A 21,357-nucleotide genomic window follows, 5' to 3' on the forward strand; every position below is an offset into this window, starting at 1 on the left:
GAGCAGTAGGCACTTAATCTGAAGATCTTTTGATTTCTGTTTACCACTGATATAGCAAGGTGTATGGAAGTGGCTAAATTAAAATGCACCTTTATTCGAGTGAGCAGTAGGCAACCGACTAGGTATTAGCTAACTTATTACACCCTCTGACAAAGATCAGACTGGCGAGTTTTTGTCTGTGATTGATACCCAGAATAATCAAATATCTAAATAAATACATAACCAATGATCAATTTCTAATTGGAAACACAACCTAAGACCAATAATCATTTGAAATTGGAGTCAGATTAAACGAGTGAAATTAAGTGAACTTCACAGGGGCGTTCACAGACGTTAACCTTCACCCAGGCCATCAGATTCTGATTTTGGGCCAATGGGGGGTTCCCTACAAAGGTGTCCGTCCATCACATCACCTTCCTGTCCTGTGGAACTTGTTGTATTGTCCCAAAATACACAGTTAAATAAGACAGTGTCTTTAGGACCTTGAAAAATGCTTTATTTCTTTTTCAAACCTTTCTCAAAGTCCTTGTGGCAGTGTTCTGAACTTGTAGAGTCCAAACTTGATGTGAATTGGTTGAGGTATCACACTTCTGTCTTAGTGGGTGCAGTTGCATTGGCTTTTATTCCAGGTGTGGTTTCCACTGTGTGTGCACAATTTCCTGGATGAGTAAAAGGACGTATAGGACATGTTCCTTACAGTATTCCTGTCCATTTTTGGTGATTTCAAGCCAATATGTTTAGAAAATGTCTTTCTTTCTGAGCATTTCTTTGTTCTTTCTGTGCACTAGCCAGAACCAGTTTGGCAGCCCTATGAGTCCATGGCCATTTACACCTTGAGCTCAGGCATGGAGGGCTAAGGTGAACAAATGAACTTTGAACTTTGGGGGGCAGCAACCGAACTGCAGTCTGTACCCCTTTACTACTGTATGCAGGATCCATGGAGATACATTCGGAAGACATTGCCATGCCCCGATATTATCTACTAAGGGAATCAGCCTCTCGAGGCTGACCTTGGGTGTTCTTCGAGTATCGTTCACGATCCCCTGAAGTGGAATACTGTTTGAAAGCTGCAGACTGCTTTTTCGCCTCCTGAAACCTGTCAACGACAGTATTAACTGTCGCCGAACAGGCCAGAAGGCGATATCGGAGCATCTAGGAGAAAGGCCCTGTCCTTCCCCTTCATCCCTGATAGGTTTAGCCACAGATGTCTCTCCGTGGCTACCATAGCTGCCATGGAGCGGCCGATGGCACGGGCCGTCTCCTTGGTAACACGGAGAGACAAAACTGCGGCTTTACGCAACTCTGCTACTTCTTCCGGAGTTGGTCCCTTGCCCTCATCTAAATCTTTCAATATATTGGCCTGATATGCTTGCATAAGCGCCATTGTATGCAGGCATGCACCAGCACGCCCAGCCGCCATATAAGCTCTGCCCACCAATAATGATGTATCACGACAGGGTTTGGTGGGCAGTACCGGGGCATTAAGGGACGACGCAGCATAAGGGGAGAGGTATCTGGCTAAAGCCTCTTCCACCTGAGGTATCGTCTCATAACCGTACTCACGCCCTCCTATAATGTTACTATAGTCCAGTGTTTCCCAACCCTGTTCCTGGAGGCACACAGTCTATAGTCTAACACAGGAGGGTTGTGTAAGTCAAGAAAAAATGCTAAACCCCGGCATTGTGGCTGAGATCTGTGCTGTTAAGTTTGGCCACAGCACATGTTAAAACATCAACAAGCTCCTCACATGCAGGTGAATGCAGTGGCGAGCTCTCTACAATTTTACCTGCCTCGATGCTGAGCATGTCTAATTCCTCAGAATCAGACGGCTCAAGCATCGGGTTCTCCTCCCATGCAGAAGAAGCCACCAGAGGGCAGGCTTCCGCATGGCGAGCGGGAACATCGGAACTGCCAGATGAGGACTGAGAATGTGCCGCAGCAGTCTCGATCCCTCCTGCCAGTTCCATCTGTGAGCCCCATGATCTAAGCCGGCGTGCCGCCTCCGTGGATGCGGGACCTGAACCAAGGGGCTCGCGAGCCCGGCCAGCCTCATCAAACACAGCCAAGCAGGAGCACAGCACTCTGATTGGCAGAGCTTCACAGTCCGCACAAGCAGCTTCCTCGAGAGCTGCGTGAGCGTGCTGCACTCCCAAACAGAGAGCGCTTGCTGAAGAGTGAAAGCTAACTCTGTTGTGTGCCAGCATCCCTTTGTAGCTTCTGTGTATGCCGTCACATGTTACGTCATGACGCAACACCAATTAGGGTTGGAATAGTTTAATTCATACTTCAAACGAGCTACGCTGAGGGGATTTCCAAAATACCCCTTTTCCACCAAGGCAGTTTGAGTGCTGATTCGGAGCCAGAGCCTATTTCAAATCAGTTCCTTGTCTTTCGACACCCAAAGCACCAGTGTATGAGACGTGTACAGTGATGTAAAACCTTGCTCTGTGCTGGCTCTCTAGCCTGTGGAAAGGCAAATCGGTTCTTAGAAGGCTCGTCAGTTGAACCAACTCTGTGCTGGTGGAAAGGGGGGTAAAAGTGTCGTTCTGATGCAGTGTGAGTTCCCTCCAAAAGGAAACATACATCACAGTATCATTTAAGAACACTTGACTTCACAAAAGACTGAAAAATGCACAAATCATAACTAAATATGTAATGATGATTCATGAACTCACTTACCAAGAATAAATCAATAACGATCAGAAATAATCTTGATTAGGGATGCTCACATTGACCGTTTAACCGTTAACCGAAAGTAAGAATTTTAACCGATAAATACTATCAGTTAAACGTGTTTTTTTTTTTTTTTTTTGCTGTTTGCTGCATGGTTAAAGAAAAATATGCTATATATACATATATGCTTATTTGTTAACTCGCGGGGCATTTCACACGTGCCAGGCATATTTCGCTAAGCAACAAGCAAAATGAAGCGAGCGAAAAGAAGTACTGACCATTTCGATAGAAAGGGTCAGGCGCGCCGTTGGCACGGGGGACAGGGGGATCAGGACCCCCGCAGTTTTGAAAAGACAGAATTCGACCCCCGCACTTTTGATAAGGGCTGCTTCAATCAGTCACAATATATCATCTTTTAGCTTAGGATATTTTCTTTCAAATGAGACCATTTTCACGTTGTGAGCTTTCGTTCATAAATAATCAACTGTTTTGTCGCATATGTGAAGAAGAGGAAATGCGCTCTCGAACAGAGAAACACGCGATCTCCAAGCAATCGATCACAGCGTGCTAACGTTTTAGGACAGGTCGATGCTATATAAATCGTGGCCGAACGTTAGCGTTTGTCAATCAAGCAAAACCGTCCATTCAGAAACCGAGAAATTTGACACTTTAAGGTAAGAGGCTGATCTCTCAGATTCACGCGAGAGCTGCCTTGACTGAAGTTTTCGTGAGGATTTGTAGTTTATGGACTGTTTTGAGTTCGGTAATTACATCTAGAAAGTTAAAAGCATTGATGGCATCTATAAAAGAGATATCTAAAAGCGAAACGAAAATTATTGCCTCGACCGGCGACACAGTGGGGAGGACGCACGAGGAGACCTGCGCGTATAATTGGTATGTGTATAGCTACTGTACTACTGCATTTACAAAGCTTATCAGTGGCATGCACTTTGGTCCGTGTACGTTTTGATAGTTTGTTTTCCAATTTGAAATGAAATACGCAGAAACGAGAAAACGGTCGTTTCCCGTTTTTTCATTTGTTAAAAAAAAACGGAAAAACGAGATTTTGACTCGATTTACGTTTTTTTGGGTCACGGATAGAAAACGGAAACACGACTTCAAAACTCGTTTTCCACATGTGGGCGGCCATTACACACCCCTTTCAGCCGATTGGTCAATCAAATCTGAGCCAGTGACGTCATCTTCAATTGGCTTTCTTCTGTGCAACCTAACGCGTATTTCACAGAAATATTTATTTCAGAAATGTTAATCAGCACACAGATTGTAATGCTGTTTGTAGTTTAATATGCATGGTGAAACTGCACTACCCACACAGAGGAGCGGATGAAAAGCACAGATTTAAAAAAAAATAATAATAATAATAAATAAAATAAAATACAGTTTTTATTTTATTCTATTTTGAATAAATAGAATAAATCACAATAAATAGCCTAAGTAGTGTAAGCAATTTTGAAAAACGAACAATAGCTCATCTCTCTTTATTTATTTATTTTATATACATTGCCTGCTGAATATAGGCTAATGTTAATAACCCTTTGGTTATATGATTGAGGGAATATGTAAAGATCAAACATTAAAGATCAAAATTACAGCTATATAGCTATTTTAGTTATGACAAAAATAATATAAATGTTAAGCCAAAACGAATTAATTTAAAGCTGAATTGAAACAGAATCCGGCGTTATAACTACCTCTCTAATTTGACACAAATCCAAATGTTTCAATATTCACAATTTGGAGGCTAAACTATTTTTATCATTTAAACGCTTTTATTGTAGGCTACACAGACTACTTAAAATGAGCAGTATAACTTTTTATGTATTTGGTTGAATGTATGTTATTTTGACAGTTACAGGCTGTGATGTCAAATTACTAAAACTGATGTTGCGCGTGAGGCGCCGACGCGTTCACTTGAATTTTCTTATCCTAAAAGCGGAAACAGCTTAAAATACTCTATATACCATACATTTATGGTCAAATATATGTAACACCATTCGAATCTGTGAAGGGTTAAATAGGCCTATTATTTTTGTACACTCACAATAAAAACCAGGGGCGGTTTCTTCATTAGGGAAGTGAGAAAGGGACGGATTTTTCAATCACATTCAACCACAGAGTTACCCTAGCTGTCACTGCTAGGCTGTATGTTCTGGCTCTGGATCATGCTCTGGATATAGTCCAATCAGCGTCGAGTCACGCTCTGTGGAGTACCGCCTCTTTTTGGGCGATTTCAGCCTGGTCGAGATTTGCCCCGAGTGCTCCCATAGACTTCCATTCAAAGAACTTTTTTTTCGAACTGCAGGCACTGCAATGCATTCTCTATGGGTTCCGGGAGGGCTAGCACTAACGTGCTTTCGTCATCATACGTAACCTTAACTTGCGCGGCGATTGGTGCAAACTAACATACCGCCATTAATAATATTTTTTTAAGCTGAAGTGACATCCAATAATTTCCTCAGTGCATGTTTACATTTCACAGGTATATTCTCCATCTGCAAATGTTAGAAAGTCGAGAAAATATTTCCATTTTGCAGCCAGGCGTGGACGAGCCTTCAGCAAGCACAAACTTCCGTGAACGAGCGCCGCCGCGAGTATGCACGCCAAACATACGGAGTTCAATCTGAGTCAAATACATTTTGCTAAAAATATTTGTTGTTGAAAATTTGTTTTTGTTGGCGAACATAATTATGCCATATGTAGAATTTCTAAAATACAACAGTGTATTTGTACAATAGCAGTAACTGTGTAAAGTGACTGTTAATAGGGTAATCAACATAATAATAATTAGTCTGTTCATTTTTAGTTTAGTGTAATTAACTTCTGCTTTAAAAAACATTTTGTTTTTAGATTGTAAAGTTAGAATATTAGAATATAGCCTAGGCCTAATGTGATTTGACCCCTTTTTTGCACATAATATATCATATAGTACACAGTTACATTCATGTTTGGTTTTTATAGCCTTTAATATGAACATTGTTTCTAGGACAATCTTGGGCAGAATGTGAATTAAAAAAAAAAAAAAAAAAAAAAATTAAATACAGATATATATTTTTAGATCCCAGCCCTGCTTTAAATATTGAATTTTCCACTTTTTAGATAATCAATAATGATACATGATTATATCACTTGTTAAATGATTATTTAACAATTAGCCTATTCATTCCTGCATTTATATAAAAAAAAAATAAAAACAAAACATTGCTCGTAAAATAAACAAAGAAATGTTCTGCCGTCTCGGTTTCCTTTCTGTGAACTTCTCAAAAATGAACCGACACTCATATTGTCGCATTTTTTTCCCCTTTCATTTTGGTAATATGTTACTTAAGTTAAATAAATTTCGCGCATAGGCATACGCTATTAATTCCTTTTATATAATTGAATCCTTTGTTCTCCATTCAAGCGCTGCAGGTGCATGATGATGATGAATCCTCATGTTCTGTTGTTTATTCTGCTATTTGTTCATGTAGGCTAAAACTAAACCCCTGGGATTTTTTAATGATTCACAGACATTTATCAAATTTCGTTTAATTCTAATTTAATATAGGCTAATCTTACAAAATAAAATAATTACAACGATGATAAAAGATAATAAAATAATTACAAAGATAATAAAAGTTCTATGTTTAATATACGAGAGTTTTTGTTTTGCTGTTGTCCACTAAAGCAATTGACGCAGAATCGCCAATAGCCGTTAAATCGAAATTGAAAGTCGAATGTTCAGGGCCATTTATAGCTAATTCATTCAAAAGCGAAGGAAAGACAGAAAAAGTGAGGATAGCAAGTAAACTGTGACATATAATAATGTTCACTGTGTTCATAAAAGTGTTTAATTTAAGAGATAAAATCAGCATTTATAAGCTAAGAAAAACTAAAAAGCCCACCGATGGTGATACCGTTATTAGGTGTTGCCACCTAGTGGATAGCCTATTATCTAATATGACTGCATAGTCTACTGCAAGGAATGCATCTGCTAAATGTTTGAATTTAAATGTATAAAATGTAAACAAAACATTCAAATAAGAAAAAAAAAAATAAAAAAAAAAAGAATAGAAATGAGTGCAGTAGCCACTGATCTATAATAGAAAATAGTCTATCATTATGTATAGCCTATTGATTGGTGGTATACCTATATAGTATATAGTATATAGTAGCCCAAAGGATGTCACGCGCTTGGTAACAGATGTAGAGGCATTTACATTTTACATTTTAAAAACACAATGACAGCTTAAAAACAGACTTAATTAAATTTACTGTAGGTTTTTTAAACTTTTTTTATCTGTGCAAACATATTTGCAAAACTTCGCGTTAGGTTGCACAGACGAAAGCCAATTTATGACATCTACCTACTGATATAGCGGCAGAGGACTTATTTTGTTGAACGAACTGAAGATGACGCCATTGGCTGAGATTTGATAGACCAATCGGCTGAAAGGGGCGTGTAATGACCGCCCACATGTGGAAAACGAGTTTTGAAGTCGTGTTTCCGTTTTCTATCCATGACCCGAAAAAACGAAAATCGAGTCAAAATCTCGTTTTTCCGTTTTTTTTTTTTGTTTTTTTTTTTTAACAAACGAAAAAACGGGAAACGACCGTTTTCTCGTTTCTGCGTATTTCATTTCAAATTGGAAAACAAACTATCAAAACGTACACGGACCCACTTTGATCACGAAAGTGAAAGTTCCTTTGGCGGTCGCATCGCGGTGCCCCCGCCCCATTTCTCTCGATGTGAACCGTGACCTCCAGTCCATTACAATTTAGGGCCATATCATTTCCCGCATTCCGCTCAGTCTCGTGCGCGAGCCTTTCAAAGAAACTCCTTTGCCCATGAGCGCGGAAAGACGGTCCGTGTACGTTTTGATAGTTTGTTTTCCAATTTGAAATGAAATACGCAGAAACGAGAAAACGGTCGTTTCCCGTTTTTTCGTTTGTTAAAAAAAACGGAAAAACGAGATTTTGACTCGATTTTCTTTTTTTTCGGGTCACGGATAGAAAACGGAAACACGACTTCAAAACTCGTTTTCCACATGTGGGCGGTCATTACACGCCCCTTTCAGCCGATTGGTCTATCAGATCTGAGCCAATGACGTCATCTTCAGTTCGTTCAACAAAATAATAGTCCTCAGTAGATGTCATAAATCGGCTTTCTTCTGTGCAACCTAACGTGTATTTCACAGAAATATGTTTGCACAGATAAAAAAAAAGTTTAAAAAACCTACAGTAAATTTAATTAAGTCTGTTTTTAAGCTGTCATTGTGCTTTTAAAATGTAAAATGTAAATGCCTCTACATCTGTTACCAAGCGCATGACATCCTTTGGGCTACTACCACCGATCAATAGGCTATACATAATGATAGACTATTCTCTATTATAGATCAGTGGCTACTGCACTCATTTTTCTTATTTTAATGTTTTGTTTACATTTTATACATTTAAATTCAATCATTTAGCAGACGCATTCCTTGCAGTAGACTATGCAGTCATATTAGAAAATAGGCACTAGGTGGCAACACCTAATAACGTTATCACCATCGGGGGCTTTTTAGTTTTCCTTAGCTTATAAATGGCCATACCATACAGATTTTATCTCTTAAATTAAACACTTTTATGAACACAGTGAACATTATTATATGTCACGGTTTACTTGCTATCCTCACTTTTTCTGTCTTTCCTTCGCTTTTGAATGAATTAGCTATAAATGGCCCTGAACATTTTACTTTCAATTTCGATTTAACGGCTATTGGCGATTCTGCGTCAATTGCTTTAGTGGACAACAGCAAAACAAAAACTCTCGTATATTAAACATAGAACTTTTATTATCTTTGTAATTATTTTACTATCTTTTATCATCTTTGTAATTATTTTATTTTGTAAATATTCGTGGCTTAAACAGCGGGAAAATGTATGCAGTTCTGTGGATGTTTTGAAAAACTTAAACTAAACGAAAATTATTGTTGCTTTGTCAATATAATTTCTGTTTCCCCCCCTGACTTTCAACTGATGCGATCATCGTTTCATTAACCGACAAGATTATATTAAATTAAAATTAAATGAAATTTGATAAATGTCTGTGAATCATTAAAAAAATCCCAGGGGTTTAGTTTTAGCCTACATGAACAAATAGCAGAATAAACAACAGAACATGAGGATCCATCATCATCACGCACCTGCAGCGCTTCTGTGAATGGAGAACAAAGGATTCAATTATATAAAAGGAATAAATAGCCTATGTCTATGCGCGAAATTTATTTCACTTAAGTAATTAACATATTACCAAAATGAAAGGGGAAAAAATGCGACAATATGAGTGTCGGTTCATTTTTGAGAAGTTCATAGAAAGGAAACCGAGACAGCAGAACATTTCTTTGTTTATTTTACGAGCAATGTTTTTTTTTTTATTGTGAGTGTACAAAAATAATAGGCCTATTTAACCCTTCACAGATTCGAATGGTGTTACATATATTTGACCATAAATGTCTGAGTATTTTAAGTTGTTTCCGCTTTTAGGATAAGAAAATTCAAGTGAACGCGTCGGCGCCTCACGCACACACAACATCAGTTTTAGTAACTTGACATCACAGCCTGTTAACTGTCAAAATAACATACATTCAACCAAATATATAAAAAGTTATACTGCTCATTTTAAGTAGTCTGTGTAGGCTACAATAAAAGCGTTTAAATAATAAATATAGTGAATCGTGAATATTGAAACATTTGGATTTGTGTCAAATTAGAGAGGTAGTTATAACGCCGGATTCTGTTTCAATTCAGCTTTAAATTAATTCGTTTTGGCTTAACATTTATATATTATTTTTGTCATAACTAAAATAGCTATGTAGCTGTAATTTTGATCTTTAATGTTTGATCTTTACATATTCCCTCAATCTTTTAACCAAAGGGTTATTAACATTAGCCTATATTCAGCAGGCAATGTATAAAATAAATAAATAAAGAGAGATGAGCTATTGTTCGTTTTTCAAAATTGCTTACACTACTTATTTATTGTGATTTATTCTATTTATTCAAAATAGAATAAAATAAAAACTGTAGTTTTTTTCTTTTGTTTTTCTGTGAAATACATTAGGTTGCACAGAAGAAAGCCGATTTATGACATCTACTGATAAAGCGGCAGAGGACTGTTATTTTGTTGAACGAACTGAAGACGACGTCACTGGCTCAGATTTGATTGACCAATCGGCTGAAAGGGGCGTGTAATGACCGCCCACATGTGGAAAACGAGTTTTGAAGTCGTGTTTCCGTTTTCTATCCGTGACCCGAAAAAAAAGAAAATCGAGTCAAAATCTCGTTTTTCCGTTTTTTTTAACAAACGAAAAAACGGGAAACGACCGTTTTCTCGTTTCTGCGTATTTCATTTCAAATTGGAAAACAAACTATCAAAACGTACACGGACCAAAGACGCTCGGTATGCACATGTGCACCGTCCGTGGTCATAAATAACAATCCTTGAGATAGGCCTGCTATTTTTATTTGACGGAAAAAATGTCTAAAATACCGGTTGTTCAAAGCTTCAATGGATTCACCGTGTTTTTGTTTTGTCATCTTAATTTGTTAAACATTTAAGTGAAAAATATTTAGTGTAGGCCTATTATTTTATGCCTTTTATTTAAATTATTTTTTTCTGTTGTCAGAAACAATTTGATATTGTGAATCCAGGTTCTGTTGTTTATCTGTTCTATGCTGCTGTTTACATGTTAAAATAAACCCGTGGAAGACACAGACACTCGTCAATTGTATTTTTTATTTAATGTCATATATATGTCATATTATCATCATATAGGCTATACAATATTATAATCTTATCAGTTAACGGTTAATAATCGGATAACGAGCGTCGGTTGTCGGTCGAGAAATTTAACCGAAATGAGCATCCCTAATCTTGATGTATCAAGGAAATCTGTTTTATGCAGTTTTTGTCAGACGAATCAGCTCAATTTCTCATTTAATCCTTGGAGTCAATACAAACGCAATTAGAACTATTTAAACAACACGTTCTTGTTAACGATGTTTCAAACTGCATTTCAATAATTAATCTAGTATTTCTCACTTACTTTCTTGACTTTAGAACTGTGATTGACATGCATCACTGCTCAAGTGGCCATTTCACGCAGCCCACTAAGGGTGGAGCTATTCCTAATTGTTTAATTTAATTATTTTTGTCAATTTGTGACATTGACATTTTCTGCATTTCCTCAACAATATTTAATTTTTTAAACATCAAAATAAATCAATAAAATTGTTTACATGTGCATTTTCATTTTCTTTCTCTTTTTTTCCTTTTATAGGTTTGACATGGAATATAGTAACTTTGTAGTAACTATAGTAACACTACCTTTAGCTTTTTACTTCTGGCAACTGCATTTATGCTTCAAATTTCATAAAAGTTGTGTCATTCTGTCAAAATTATAGTGATGGACAAAATGTATAAGTATCATAAAGCTTTGTTGATCACAGAGCTTGTTTTTTGCGAAAATCCTATTGGGATTGTTTTACCTGCACTACTCTATAAATAAATGTGAAAAAAAAATGTAGAAATTAATGTGGAAATAAATAAATGTAGACATATATATATATATATATATATATATATATATATATATATATATATATATATATATATATATATATATATATTAATATATATATATAATAAATGTGTTACAGATCCCTTGTTTCCCTGGACTCCATTTCCCAGAATCCTCCTGTTCTCCACACCTGCACTCACTTCCCTCGTCTGCTCCTCATCGTCACTCATCACCTGCACCTGGACTCTATTGTCAGCACTCCCCATATATTGCACTCACTCCCTTCACTCCTGGTCCGTTCTCTGTTTTGTTAAGGTGTCTGTCTGTTGTTCATTGCCATTGTTTGAAGTAAAGTCTCTATTATCGTGGAAATCCGTATCTGCCTCATCTCTCTACCAGCCACCCGTAACAGAAGAACGGACCTAAACCGACCGGATTTTCCACGAAAAAAAAATGGAGACTTTCCCCAGCTCCCTGGATCCAGCTCCTCCATCGCCTCTCACCCTAACAGCCAGCGAACGCATTATCGGGCTCCTGCAGGTAGGACGTTCGCTGGAGAGGTATGTGGAGGAGTTCGTTGAGCTTGCTTACTTGTCTAACTGGCCCGACGCTCAGTTGATCTCCCTGTTTTTGGATGGATTGGATGACGACACTATCCGTTTTGATGAACCTGTTTTTTGTTTCTCCTTAAGCGAAACTATCAATTTAATTTTGTGGTTGAATGGCTCCAATTTCTTAGTAGAAGAGGTTCAGGATCAGTGTTGTCGTCCGGTCCATCCAGAAACACGGTTGGCCGGGCCAGTCAGTCAACCTCCGGCTTCCTCCGCATACCGCTCCAGCGAACTCCCTGCCTGCCCCAGGCTGGACCCATATTCCGCTACTGGGCCCAGTAAGCGGAGGAGGAGGAAGAAAGCGGCCCCAATGTCTCCAGAGCCCGCTCCAGTATCTCCAGAGCCCGCTCCAGTATCTCCAGAGCCCGCTCCAGTATCTCCAGAGCCCGCTCCAGTATCTCCAGAGCCCGCTCCAGTATCTCCAGAGCCCGCTCCAGTATCTCCAGAGCCCGCTCCAGTATCTCCAGAGCTCGCTCCAGTATCTCCAGAGCCCGCTCCAGTATCTCCAGAGCCCGCTCCAGTATCTCCAGAGCCCGCTCCAGGATCTCCAGAGCCCGCTCCAGTATCTCCAGAGCCAGCTCCAGTATCTCCAGAGCCAGCTCCAGTCCCCACAGAGCCAGCTCCAGTGCCTGTGGGGATTTTAATTGTATTTGAGGGGATGAAATGGCCCTCAACCCCAGTCTCCGCCGAGCCAAGTTCTCCAGTCTCCTCCGAGCCAAGTTCTCCAGTCTCCTCCGAGCCAAGTTCTCCAGTCTCCTCCGAGCCAAGTTCTCCAGTCTCCTCCGAGCCAAGTTCTCCAGTCTCCTCCGAGCCAAGTTCTCCAGTCTCCGCCGCCGAGCAAAGTTCTCCAGTCTCCGCCGCCGAGCAAAGTTCTCCAGTCTCCGCCTCCGAGCCAAGTTCTCCAGTCTCCGCCGCCGAGCAAAGTTCTCCAGTCTCCGCCTCCGAGCCAAGTTCTCCAGTCTCCGCCGCCGAGCCAAGTTCTCCAGTCTCCGCCGCCGAGCCAAGTTCTCCAGTCTCCGCCGCCGAGCAAAGTTCTCCAGTCTCCGCCGCCGAGCAAAGTTCTCCAGTCTCCGCCGCCGAGCAAAGTTCTCCAGTCTCCGCCGCCGAGCAAAGTTCTCCAGTCTCCGACGCCGAGCAAAATTCTCCAGTCTCCGACGCCTACGAGCCCTCAGCTCCAGCCGCCGCCGCCGAGCCCTCAGCTCCAGCCGCCGCCGCCGAGCCAGCCGCTCCAGCCGCCGCCGCCGAGCCTGCCGCTCCAGCCGCCGCCGCCGAGCCAGCCGCTCCAGCCGCCGCCGCCGAGCCTGCCGCTCCAGCCGCCGCCGCCGAGCCAGCCGCTCCAGCCGCCGCCGCCGAGCCTGCCGCTCCAGCCGCCGCCGCCGAGCCAGCCGCTCCTAGTATGGTCTCTGTGATTGAACTCTCCAGCCCAAAGACTGTTTTCCCTCCCTGCCTCCCTCTCCCGCCTCCTCCAAGTCATGTCTATACTGCACCTCCACCTCAAGCCCCCTCGCCCAGATCTCCACCTCGGACCTCTGGGCGATTACCTTCACCCCGGCTCCAACCTCCCTCTGCTCCACCGTTGCCCATCAGTCCTCCAGCTTCACCAGTCTCCATCCTGCCTCCACTCACACCTTGGTCATTCATCAGCCTGCCCTCCCCTCTGGACTTCACTCCTCCGTCTCCGCTCCGTCACTCCGTCCCTCGGATTCAGTTGGCCTCCTCACTCCCCCCGGTGTTCGTTTTGTTGGCTGTCCTTCTGCTTTCACTGCGGCCTTCTGGAGCCCCGGCTGCGCTTCGGTCGGCGGAGCCTTCGGTTCCGCCATCACCCGCCAGTCCTTCAGCGACGCCAGGGCTCAACGCCTCGAAGGCTTCGGCTCCTGACCCGCCATGGCTGCCCGCTGCACCTGACCCGCCATGGCTGCCCGCTGCACCTGACCCGCCATGTATGCCCGCTGCATGTCTGCCCGCTGCACCTGACCCGCCATGGCTGTCCGCTGCACCTGACCCGCCATGGCTGCCCACGGCTCCTGACCCGCCATGGCTGCCTTCAACCCCTGACCCGCCATGGTTGCCCACGGCTCCTGACCCCCCATGGCTGCCCACGGCTCCTGACCCGCCATGGTTTTTGGACCTGCCCTGGAGACCTCCACTCCAGTTTACTCCTTCCCCTGCTCCGGTTTGAGGTCTCCAGGGCGCCCGCCCCCCTCCCGGTTGTTACATCTACGGCGCGAGGACGCGCCTACCGGGAGGGGGAGGTACTGTTACAGATCCCTTGTTTCCCTGGACTCCATTTCCCAGAATCCTCCTGTTCTCCACACCTGCACTCACTTCCCTCGTCTGCTCCTCATCGTCACTCATCACCTGCACCTGGACTCTATTGTCAGCACTCCCCATATATTGCACTCACTCCCTTCACTCCTGGTCCGTTCTCTGTTTTGTTAAGGTGTCTGTCTGTTGTTCATTGCCATTGTTTGAAGTAAAGTCTCTATTATCGTGGAAATCCGTATCTGCCTCATCTCTCTACCAGCCACCCGTAACAAAATGTGGAAAAAAATAAAAGTGTAAAATAAATAAATGCATAAATAAATTAATGAGAAATAATGAAATGTGAAAAAAATACAATTATAAATAAATGAGAAAATAAAAGCATAAATACTAATTAATTTATCCTTTTTTACCTTTCTTAATATATTTATTTATGTATTTATCTATTTATTGTTTTTGCAGGTTTGGCCCTCCATAAGCCAGTTATGTTTATGCATTTAGCAGACGCTTTTATCCAAAGGAGAACAATAGAAACAATCAAACCAACAATAGGGCAACAATATGTAAGTAACTAGTTCCAGTCTAGTACAGTACACGTAGCAAGATTTTTGTAACAGATAGATAAGTATATATATACATACTTCACCTTCATCTGATTAGACTAGGGGAAAATATGTTTAGGGAAAATATATTACAGGAAATTATCTGTGGACACAGATAATGATCTTCTATAGACACAGGGAAATACTGGTCTCTTGTTTTTTTTTTTCACTCCAAACAATTTGAATGTTTGAATGACATTCAAATTGTGTTTCCAACCCAGGACACACATTTTGGCTATATAAATGATCCCTCAACAGCATTTGAAAACATTGGATGCAAGTTTCTGTATCTCAGATAAGGAGAATCCACACTGACTGCTGAATTCTTATCAAGACAAGGTAATCTTCATTTAATTGCTATTTTAATATTGTTATTTTAATATTGATTATGTTTTACTCACTTATATAAATGATTTCTGGTTATGAACAGAACAATGAACCTGTATCATAGCGTCCTGCTACTCTTCAGCTGCCAGTTCATTCACACTATGGGTAAGCTACTACTGTACATATACATTGAAAAATACATATATTAAAATACATTTAAAAAAATTAGCTATTTCTTTTTTAATATAAAAGTACTTCAGTCATTTTTAAAAGTGTCTATTTGTACTTATTTTGCACCATGTTTTCACAGCTTTAAACTGTGAAATGATTTGTGGCACCCTGAAGCAGATAGACGCTGGGGCAGGCTCAGTGGTTGGAGTGAACAATCAAAATGAAGTCTTCGTCCTGAATAATAACGTCTTCACAAAGGTCTTTACGTCTCTAAAGCACTTCAGTGTTGGTCCTGCCGGTCAGTTTGGGGTGGATACAGCAAACAACATCTTCAAGGTGCGGGGTGGCAGCCTTGTGCAGATTGCAGGTGAAGATGCAGTGTTTAATCTGTTATTAATGTATGTGATTTTAGTCTGGAGTCATTGTTTTAAAATCACAATACCAATCACATCAGCTTATTGTCATTCTGGTAGCACTTTATTTTACAGTCCTGTTCTGCATGTAGATACTTTGTACTTATTATACTGATTACAATAACTGACTAGGTACTGACCCTGAACCTACCCCTAAACATAACCTTAACCCATGTACTTGTATTAGTAGTACTTTCTTTGGTAAGAACACTTTAAGTACACTTATGTGTAAAATAATGTGTAACTGTTATTCTTCCAGTTAAACTCTTTCATCCAAACTGTTGCTTGTACTGTTAGGCCTTCTCAAACAGGTGGATGCTGGAGGAGATCAGATCACTGCAGGTGTCAATATGAATGATGACATATATTGTTTAAACATGGATGCTAACAACAAATTGCCATCCAGCTCTGTTCCTTGGGCTCAACTTGGTGGAAAACTGAAGTATTACAGCTGTGGCCCGTACAGCTGTTGGGGAGTGAGTTATAATAACCAAATCTGGATCATGAAGGTAATGTCACATTGTTAAATACAGGGGCTTGAGTACAAGTTCAAATACACCAGGTTTTTAAAAGTACAACAATAAAGTAAACATCATGCAAACATTTTCTGACAACATTTTTGACAACTGGTGTGGAAGCAGCAAACAATTTCTTGATATGATGATAGCACGTCCTGATATTGCTGAGTTAGGTGCGTTCCTCGGTCAACATATTTTGTTGATCCTGGAACAACATTCTAGTCTGAATATTTAGTCTTAACCCTATTCCTACTCCTAAACCTAACCCTACCCATAAGTTATCCCAAAAATCAGAGGGAAATGATAGATGAATAACACTGATGTAGAAGCACCAATTCATGAATTTAAGCCTAAACTTTAATCTGTAAACTTGTCCCTCAAATCTGATTGGTTGATTTGAATGTTGTTCCAGGATCAACAAAAATGTTGACCCAGGAACATGTTGAACTCAGCAATATCAAGTTATGGCTGACTGGTTTGTGTTTCTTTCGGTCTTGTTCAGGGTGTGTCTGGTAATGCCTGTTCCGGGTCCGGCTCCTTTGTGAATATTCCTGGACTTCTGTCCATGATTGAAGTATCAACTGATGGCAGTGTCTTTGGTGTCAATGCTCAAGGGGCCTTATTCCAAAGGTGAACTGAACAGTCATCATTTAATAAAACTTTTTTATGTACAAAGTGATGAATTTTTCAAGAATAACTTTCACATATAAATCAAATACTGCATTCAAGAAACCATAATTTTGCAGAACTGGCGTATCTCAGTCCAACCCTGCTGGCACAGACTGGTTATCGATGGTTGCCTGTCCCAATGGCCACAAGCATGTGAGCTTTGACCTGGGATTGCTGTGGGTCGTCTGTGTTGATGGCTCCATCCGTAAATGTACTTTATAGTCTGTCATGCATCACTGAAGCAACAGAGGAGCTCAATCATTAACAGAAATCTCAAAGTCATCAGATATTAACAACAGAAAACTATTAAAGCTTGATTAATCTCTTTTCTTCTTTTTTTTTTTTTTTTTTGCTGTTGAATCAATAAAGCATTATGATAGCATCTTATCAGTGTTGTGTTTTTTGTATCATTTAGTTCAGTAGTTCTCAAACTGGAGGCCCAGCATTACAGTGGAATTTACACTGTTTACATTTTAATCAAATTGTTCATGCTTTATATCTAATGTTTGATTAGAATTTTAAACAAACACTGTTCCAACTTACAGTAAAATATTTCTTGTAAATACATCTTTCCAGTTTACAATAAAGACTTCAAATTAACAGAGTATCACTTTAAAAAAAAAAATTGCTGCAAAACATTTCACAATATAATTACACTAAATTACACTATTACAGTTACACTATTAAAGCTGCAAGCAGTGATGAAAGGGCCCTCGCACCCAGGCTCACCGGCACCCGTTGGCCTTAGGAAAACAGTGAACAGTGGGTGACATGCATGTAAGCGAGTAAATACTGGAGAAGTCATTTCAAAATGCCCCACTTCCTGCTGCCAACAGGTGCCGCTTTGACTGTAACTGAATTTTGCCACGTGGATGTCTTCAGGCCAGGACTATTATCAAACATGAAGTTTAGAGCAGACTGGACATTGCATGTCTGAGTTACAACAACTTCCTATTTCGTGGCGTTATTTGCATACATTAGCACTTAGCCAAGTGTTGCATGATTTAACATGTTTCTAGTATGTTTGGTAATTCGTGGCATATTGAAATGTGTTTCTGGGAATGACTTACAGTGTAAAGTATGACATATTCTGTTGCCAGTAGATGGTGCTATGACAAACTGAATATTGTCAAGTAGATGTCTTTAGTAGTGATGACCGTCTGACACCGATGCTCCGACACAAGCTTCGAACTCGGAGCAGCATTTTTCTTGAACTACTGCTTCGGAGCTTGCTTTGGTGCGGAAAAACACACGTGACCGATGACGTCCGAAGCAGCAACTGCTTCAGTTCTCTAAGTGAATCACGTGAGTGGTTCAGACCAGTCGATACTGCTTCGCATCGCGAGAGGCTTCATGACGCGAGACTTTGCTGCGCGCACGCTTCAGCAGCTTTTTAGGTGCGTAATAGGACTATATAGACACCCAAAATGATGCACAAGATGTGGGTTTGTTGTATTAGGAGTTTGCATAGTTGTTATTATCACGGCATTGTGTGATCATCATCATGGAGCCAGCTAGGAAGAGAACCTGTTCTCCAATGTGGGAACATTTTTATCTGATCAGTCCTAATAAGGTGCTTTATTATACCTTGGTTATCCTACTGCACCTGGCTTATTTATTTTGTGGCTGGTTTATTTACATCATTCACACAAACCCTAGTTATACTTATACAGACATTATATTGCTATCTACAATTTCGCCACTAGATGTCACTGAAACGAAGCTTTGAATGAATGAACCCATTTTCAAAACAATTGATGAAGTGGTTCAATACTGATTCGTTGCTTCATTTGGACATCACTAGTCTTTAGGCCAGGTCTCTTATCACACATGTGAAGTTTGGGGCATATAGGACACTGTATGCCTGAGTTACAACCAAGGGCGTATATTTGGATTCAACATTGGGGGGGTTGAGCGTTGGTATGCTGCCTGTTTTTTTTTTTTTTTTTAATTTAAAAAAAAATCTGTTTTATGTGTAGCGTTATTGGATAATTTATTTCTTCTCTATCTATCTATCTATCTATCTATCTATCTATCTATCTATCTATCTATCTATCTATCTATCTATCTATCTATCTATCTATCTATCTATCTATCATAACTTTATGGAATTTATGTATAACCATTCATCAAATTCTAACATAACGGAGTGATTCTAAAAAGAAATACATTATGTTATATATTGAAACCGCCAGTAGGTGGCAGCGATTCGACGTTTTAATGAGTGAGCTACTTAACACTAGAAGTCCCAGAGAGCAGCCATTTGGCTTTTCTACCTATAAAACCCGCAGGACAGCCGATGGGCTGGAAGTCTTTAGGCTAATATCCTTAATCAGCTGTGAACAGTTGCTTTTGTTATGTAAACAATGTGGGGCCATGCTGAGCCACTTCAAGGAAACTTGTGTTTCACTTTGCCATCTTAGGGAGAAATCAACACACATGTTTTTTTTACTTTGTTGCTGAGATCTATTGATAAAAATAGTACACAATAAAATAAAGAAACCAACCATTTGTACACATATTTACAAATAATATTAAAAAGTGAGTGAGTACATTCCAGCAATCACTCACAATCCTGGCACTGCCTGGCAATATATTATAAATACATTCATTATATATTAATCTTATATTTGAAATACATCATAAGTCCATTTTTAAAAGTGTTTGAAAGATGGGTTCAAGTGTACTACAAGTGGTAACTAAATACATTTTTCTATACAGAGATAGTATGTTAAAAGCACATTTTAGTTCAAATTCATGGTGTCTCAAAATAGCTTAGTTGAGTACACTTAGATGTTCTTAAGATTATCTTAAGAAGTACTAAAGAAGAGCTTTTAGTATATAAGTGCATGGAAATAGAGCACTGGACATTATGGAAGTATAAAAGTGTACTAAAATAAAGTGTATTTTACGGCACTTTTTTTTCACCTGGGTAGACACTCCAACACTTTCCGTTTGCATTAAGATTATTTTTATTACCACACTGGCAGATATTGATCATTTTACTTAAGTAAAATGCACTTAATTTAGATCCCCCAGGAAACAAGACTAAATATCATATATAATTTTCTCATATAGAAAATCCATCTTGATTTAAGATTTTTTTTTTTTTTATTTACTTAAAATAGGATAAAAAAAATACTTAGTATGAAAAGCATTTTTACAGTGTGAATGAGTGAGTTAACTTTTTAAACATCACTTGCACTCCCTCATTTCAGGGTTAACATACTCAGAGTTTTCACTTAACCTCCTTTCTGAAACCGGCCCATGGTCAATCAAGTTCTCTGCTTTTAGCAGCCCTCCCTCCCCCACACATACAAACAAGCCACCAGCAACCATTCACACACACACCCCCAACCCCCCTGCAGATTGCTCAGGTAATGACCATATTTACACATGAATTGATGCTAATGATAGCCAAAAGACTAGCCAGTTAGCATCCACTTGGCTAAAGGAGGGTTACAAATCTCTGGGACTTCTAGTGTTAAATCGTTCAAAAGTCAGATTAATTAAGGAAGAAAACAAACACCGATTTGAATACTTTTGTCATTGATGGCGGGGGTGGGGGGGTGATTTGGTTGTTATGACAACGAGCGGTGCACATATGCATGCGCGTCTATCCCATGGTCTTTCCGAGCTCATGGGCAAAGGAGTCCATAAACTATAAATCCTCACGAAAACTTTAGTCAAGCCAGCTCGCGCGTCAACCTGAGAGATCAGCCTCCTTACCTTAAGCCGAGTTCAGACTGCACGATTTTCAAAGCAGTCGGGTCACTGTTCTTTTCACACTGCATGACTATCTTGGCCTGCATTCAGTCGCTGTTGTGTTCAAACTGCACGATGGATCGGCGATAGAAGGTTTCACACTGCGTGACTTTACAATAGGAAGAATCGCCGACAACTCTGTCTGGCACGCTGCAACTACGTTTCACTATGGGGGCGGATTCGTGCCATTGATTACCAACCAAAGGAAACAGTCGTGTACTTTTTACGTGTGAGAAGGGGTACGTCGCAACACAGACGCGTATGAGGGGTGACTTCAACAAAATGTGATGATTGCTAAGCATATGGCGTTCGGACGAGCTCATTAATATGACGTTGCAACTTGCACTCGTCTCACTGAACGTCTCACTGACGTCTTAATTTTTTGCTATTAAATCCATTCATTTTAAGACGCAGACGAGGCGTAGACGTCACGCAGACGTCACGTAAATCACGTGTGACAGTGAAGTGTCGAGTCAGACGTTCACGCGTGATTCACGTGTAGCAGTGAAGTTATTTATTTATTTTTTCGCTAACACGTATCAGAACACGGTCCTCACACGGCTCAGTGCAGTGTGTGAGCCAATACAGTATTTACCTGCACTTCATTCACTGCTCTCAATGGACGTGACATCTCAGTCTGAATTGTAACGTGACGTCTGCGTCTGACTTTTTTTTTATTTTTTTTGTCAGTTTTTAGTGCAACTTTTCCCCGGCAAACTCAATATACATTAATTACGTGCATATTAAATATACATATATTAATATATAACAATTTAGACTTTTTT

The 21,357-nt window shown here is 40.2% G+C and overlaps 1 protein-coding gene across 1 annotated transcript; it reads left to right on the forward strand.

Moving 5' to 3' along the window:
* Nucleotides 1–14,985: 14,985 nt before the first annotated feature.
* LOC137027479 (fish-egg lectin-like) lies at nt 14,986–17,096 on the forward strand. The gene is made up of 6 exons (XM_067395644.1): nt 14,986–15,048; nt 15,140–15,201; nt 15,347–15,574; nt 15,918–16,129; nt 16,641–16,768; nt 16,885–17,096. Exons 2-6 carry the CDS (start codon nt 15,144–15,146, stop codon nt 17,027–17,029), a joined length of 771 nt encoding a protein of 256 aa, XP_067251745.1. The 5' UTR covers nt 14,986–15,048; nt 15,140–15,143; the 3' UTR covers nt 17,030–17,096.
* Nucleotides 17,097–21,357: the final 4,261 nt, after the last annotated feature.

The sequence above is a fragment of the Chanodichthys erythropterus genome, chromosome 10, assembly GCF_024489055.1.
Source record: "Chanodichthys erythropterus isolate Z2021 chromosome 10, ASM2448905v1, whole genome shotgun sequence".
NCBI lineage: Eukaryota > Metazoa > Chordata > Actinopteri > Cypriniformes > Xenocyprididae > Chanodichthys > Chanodichthys erythropterus.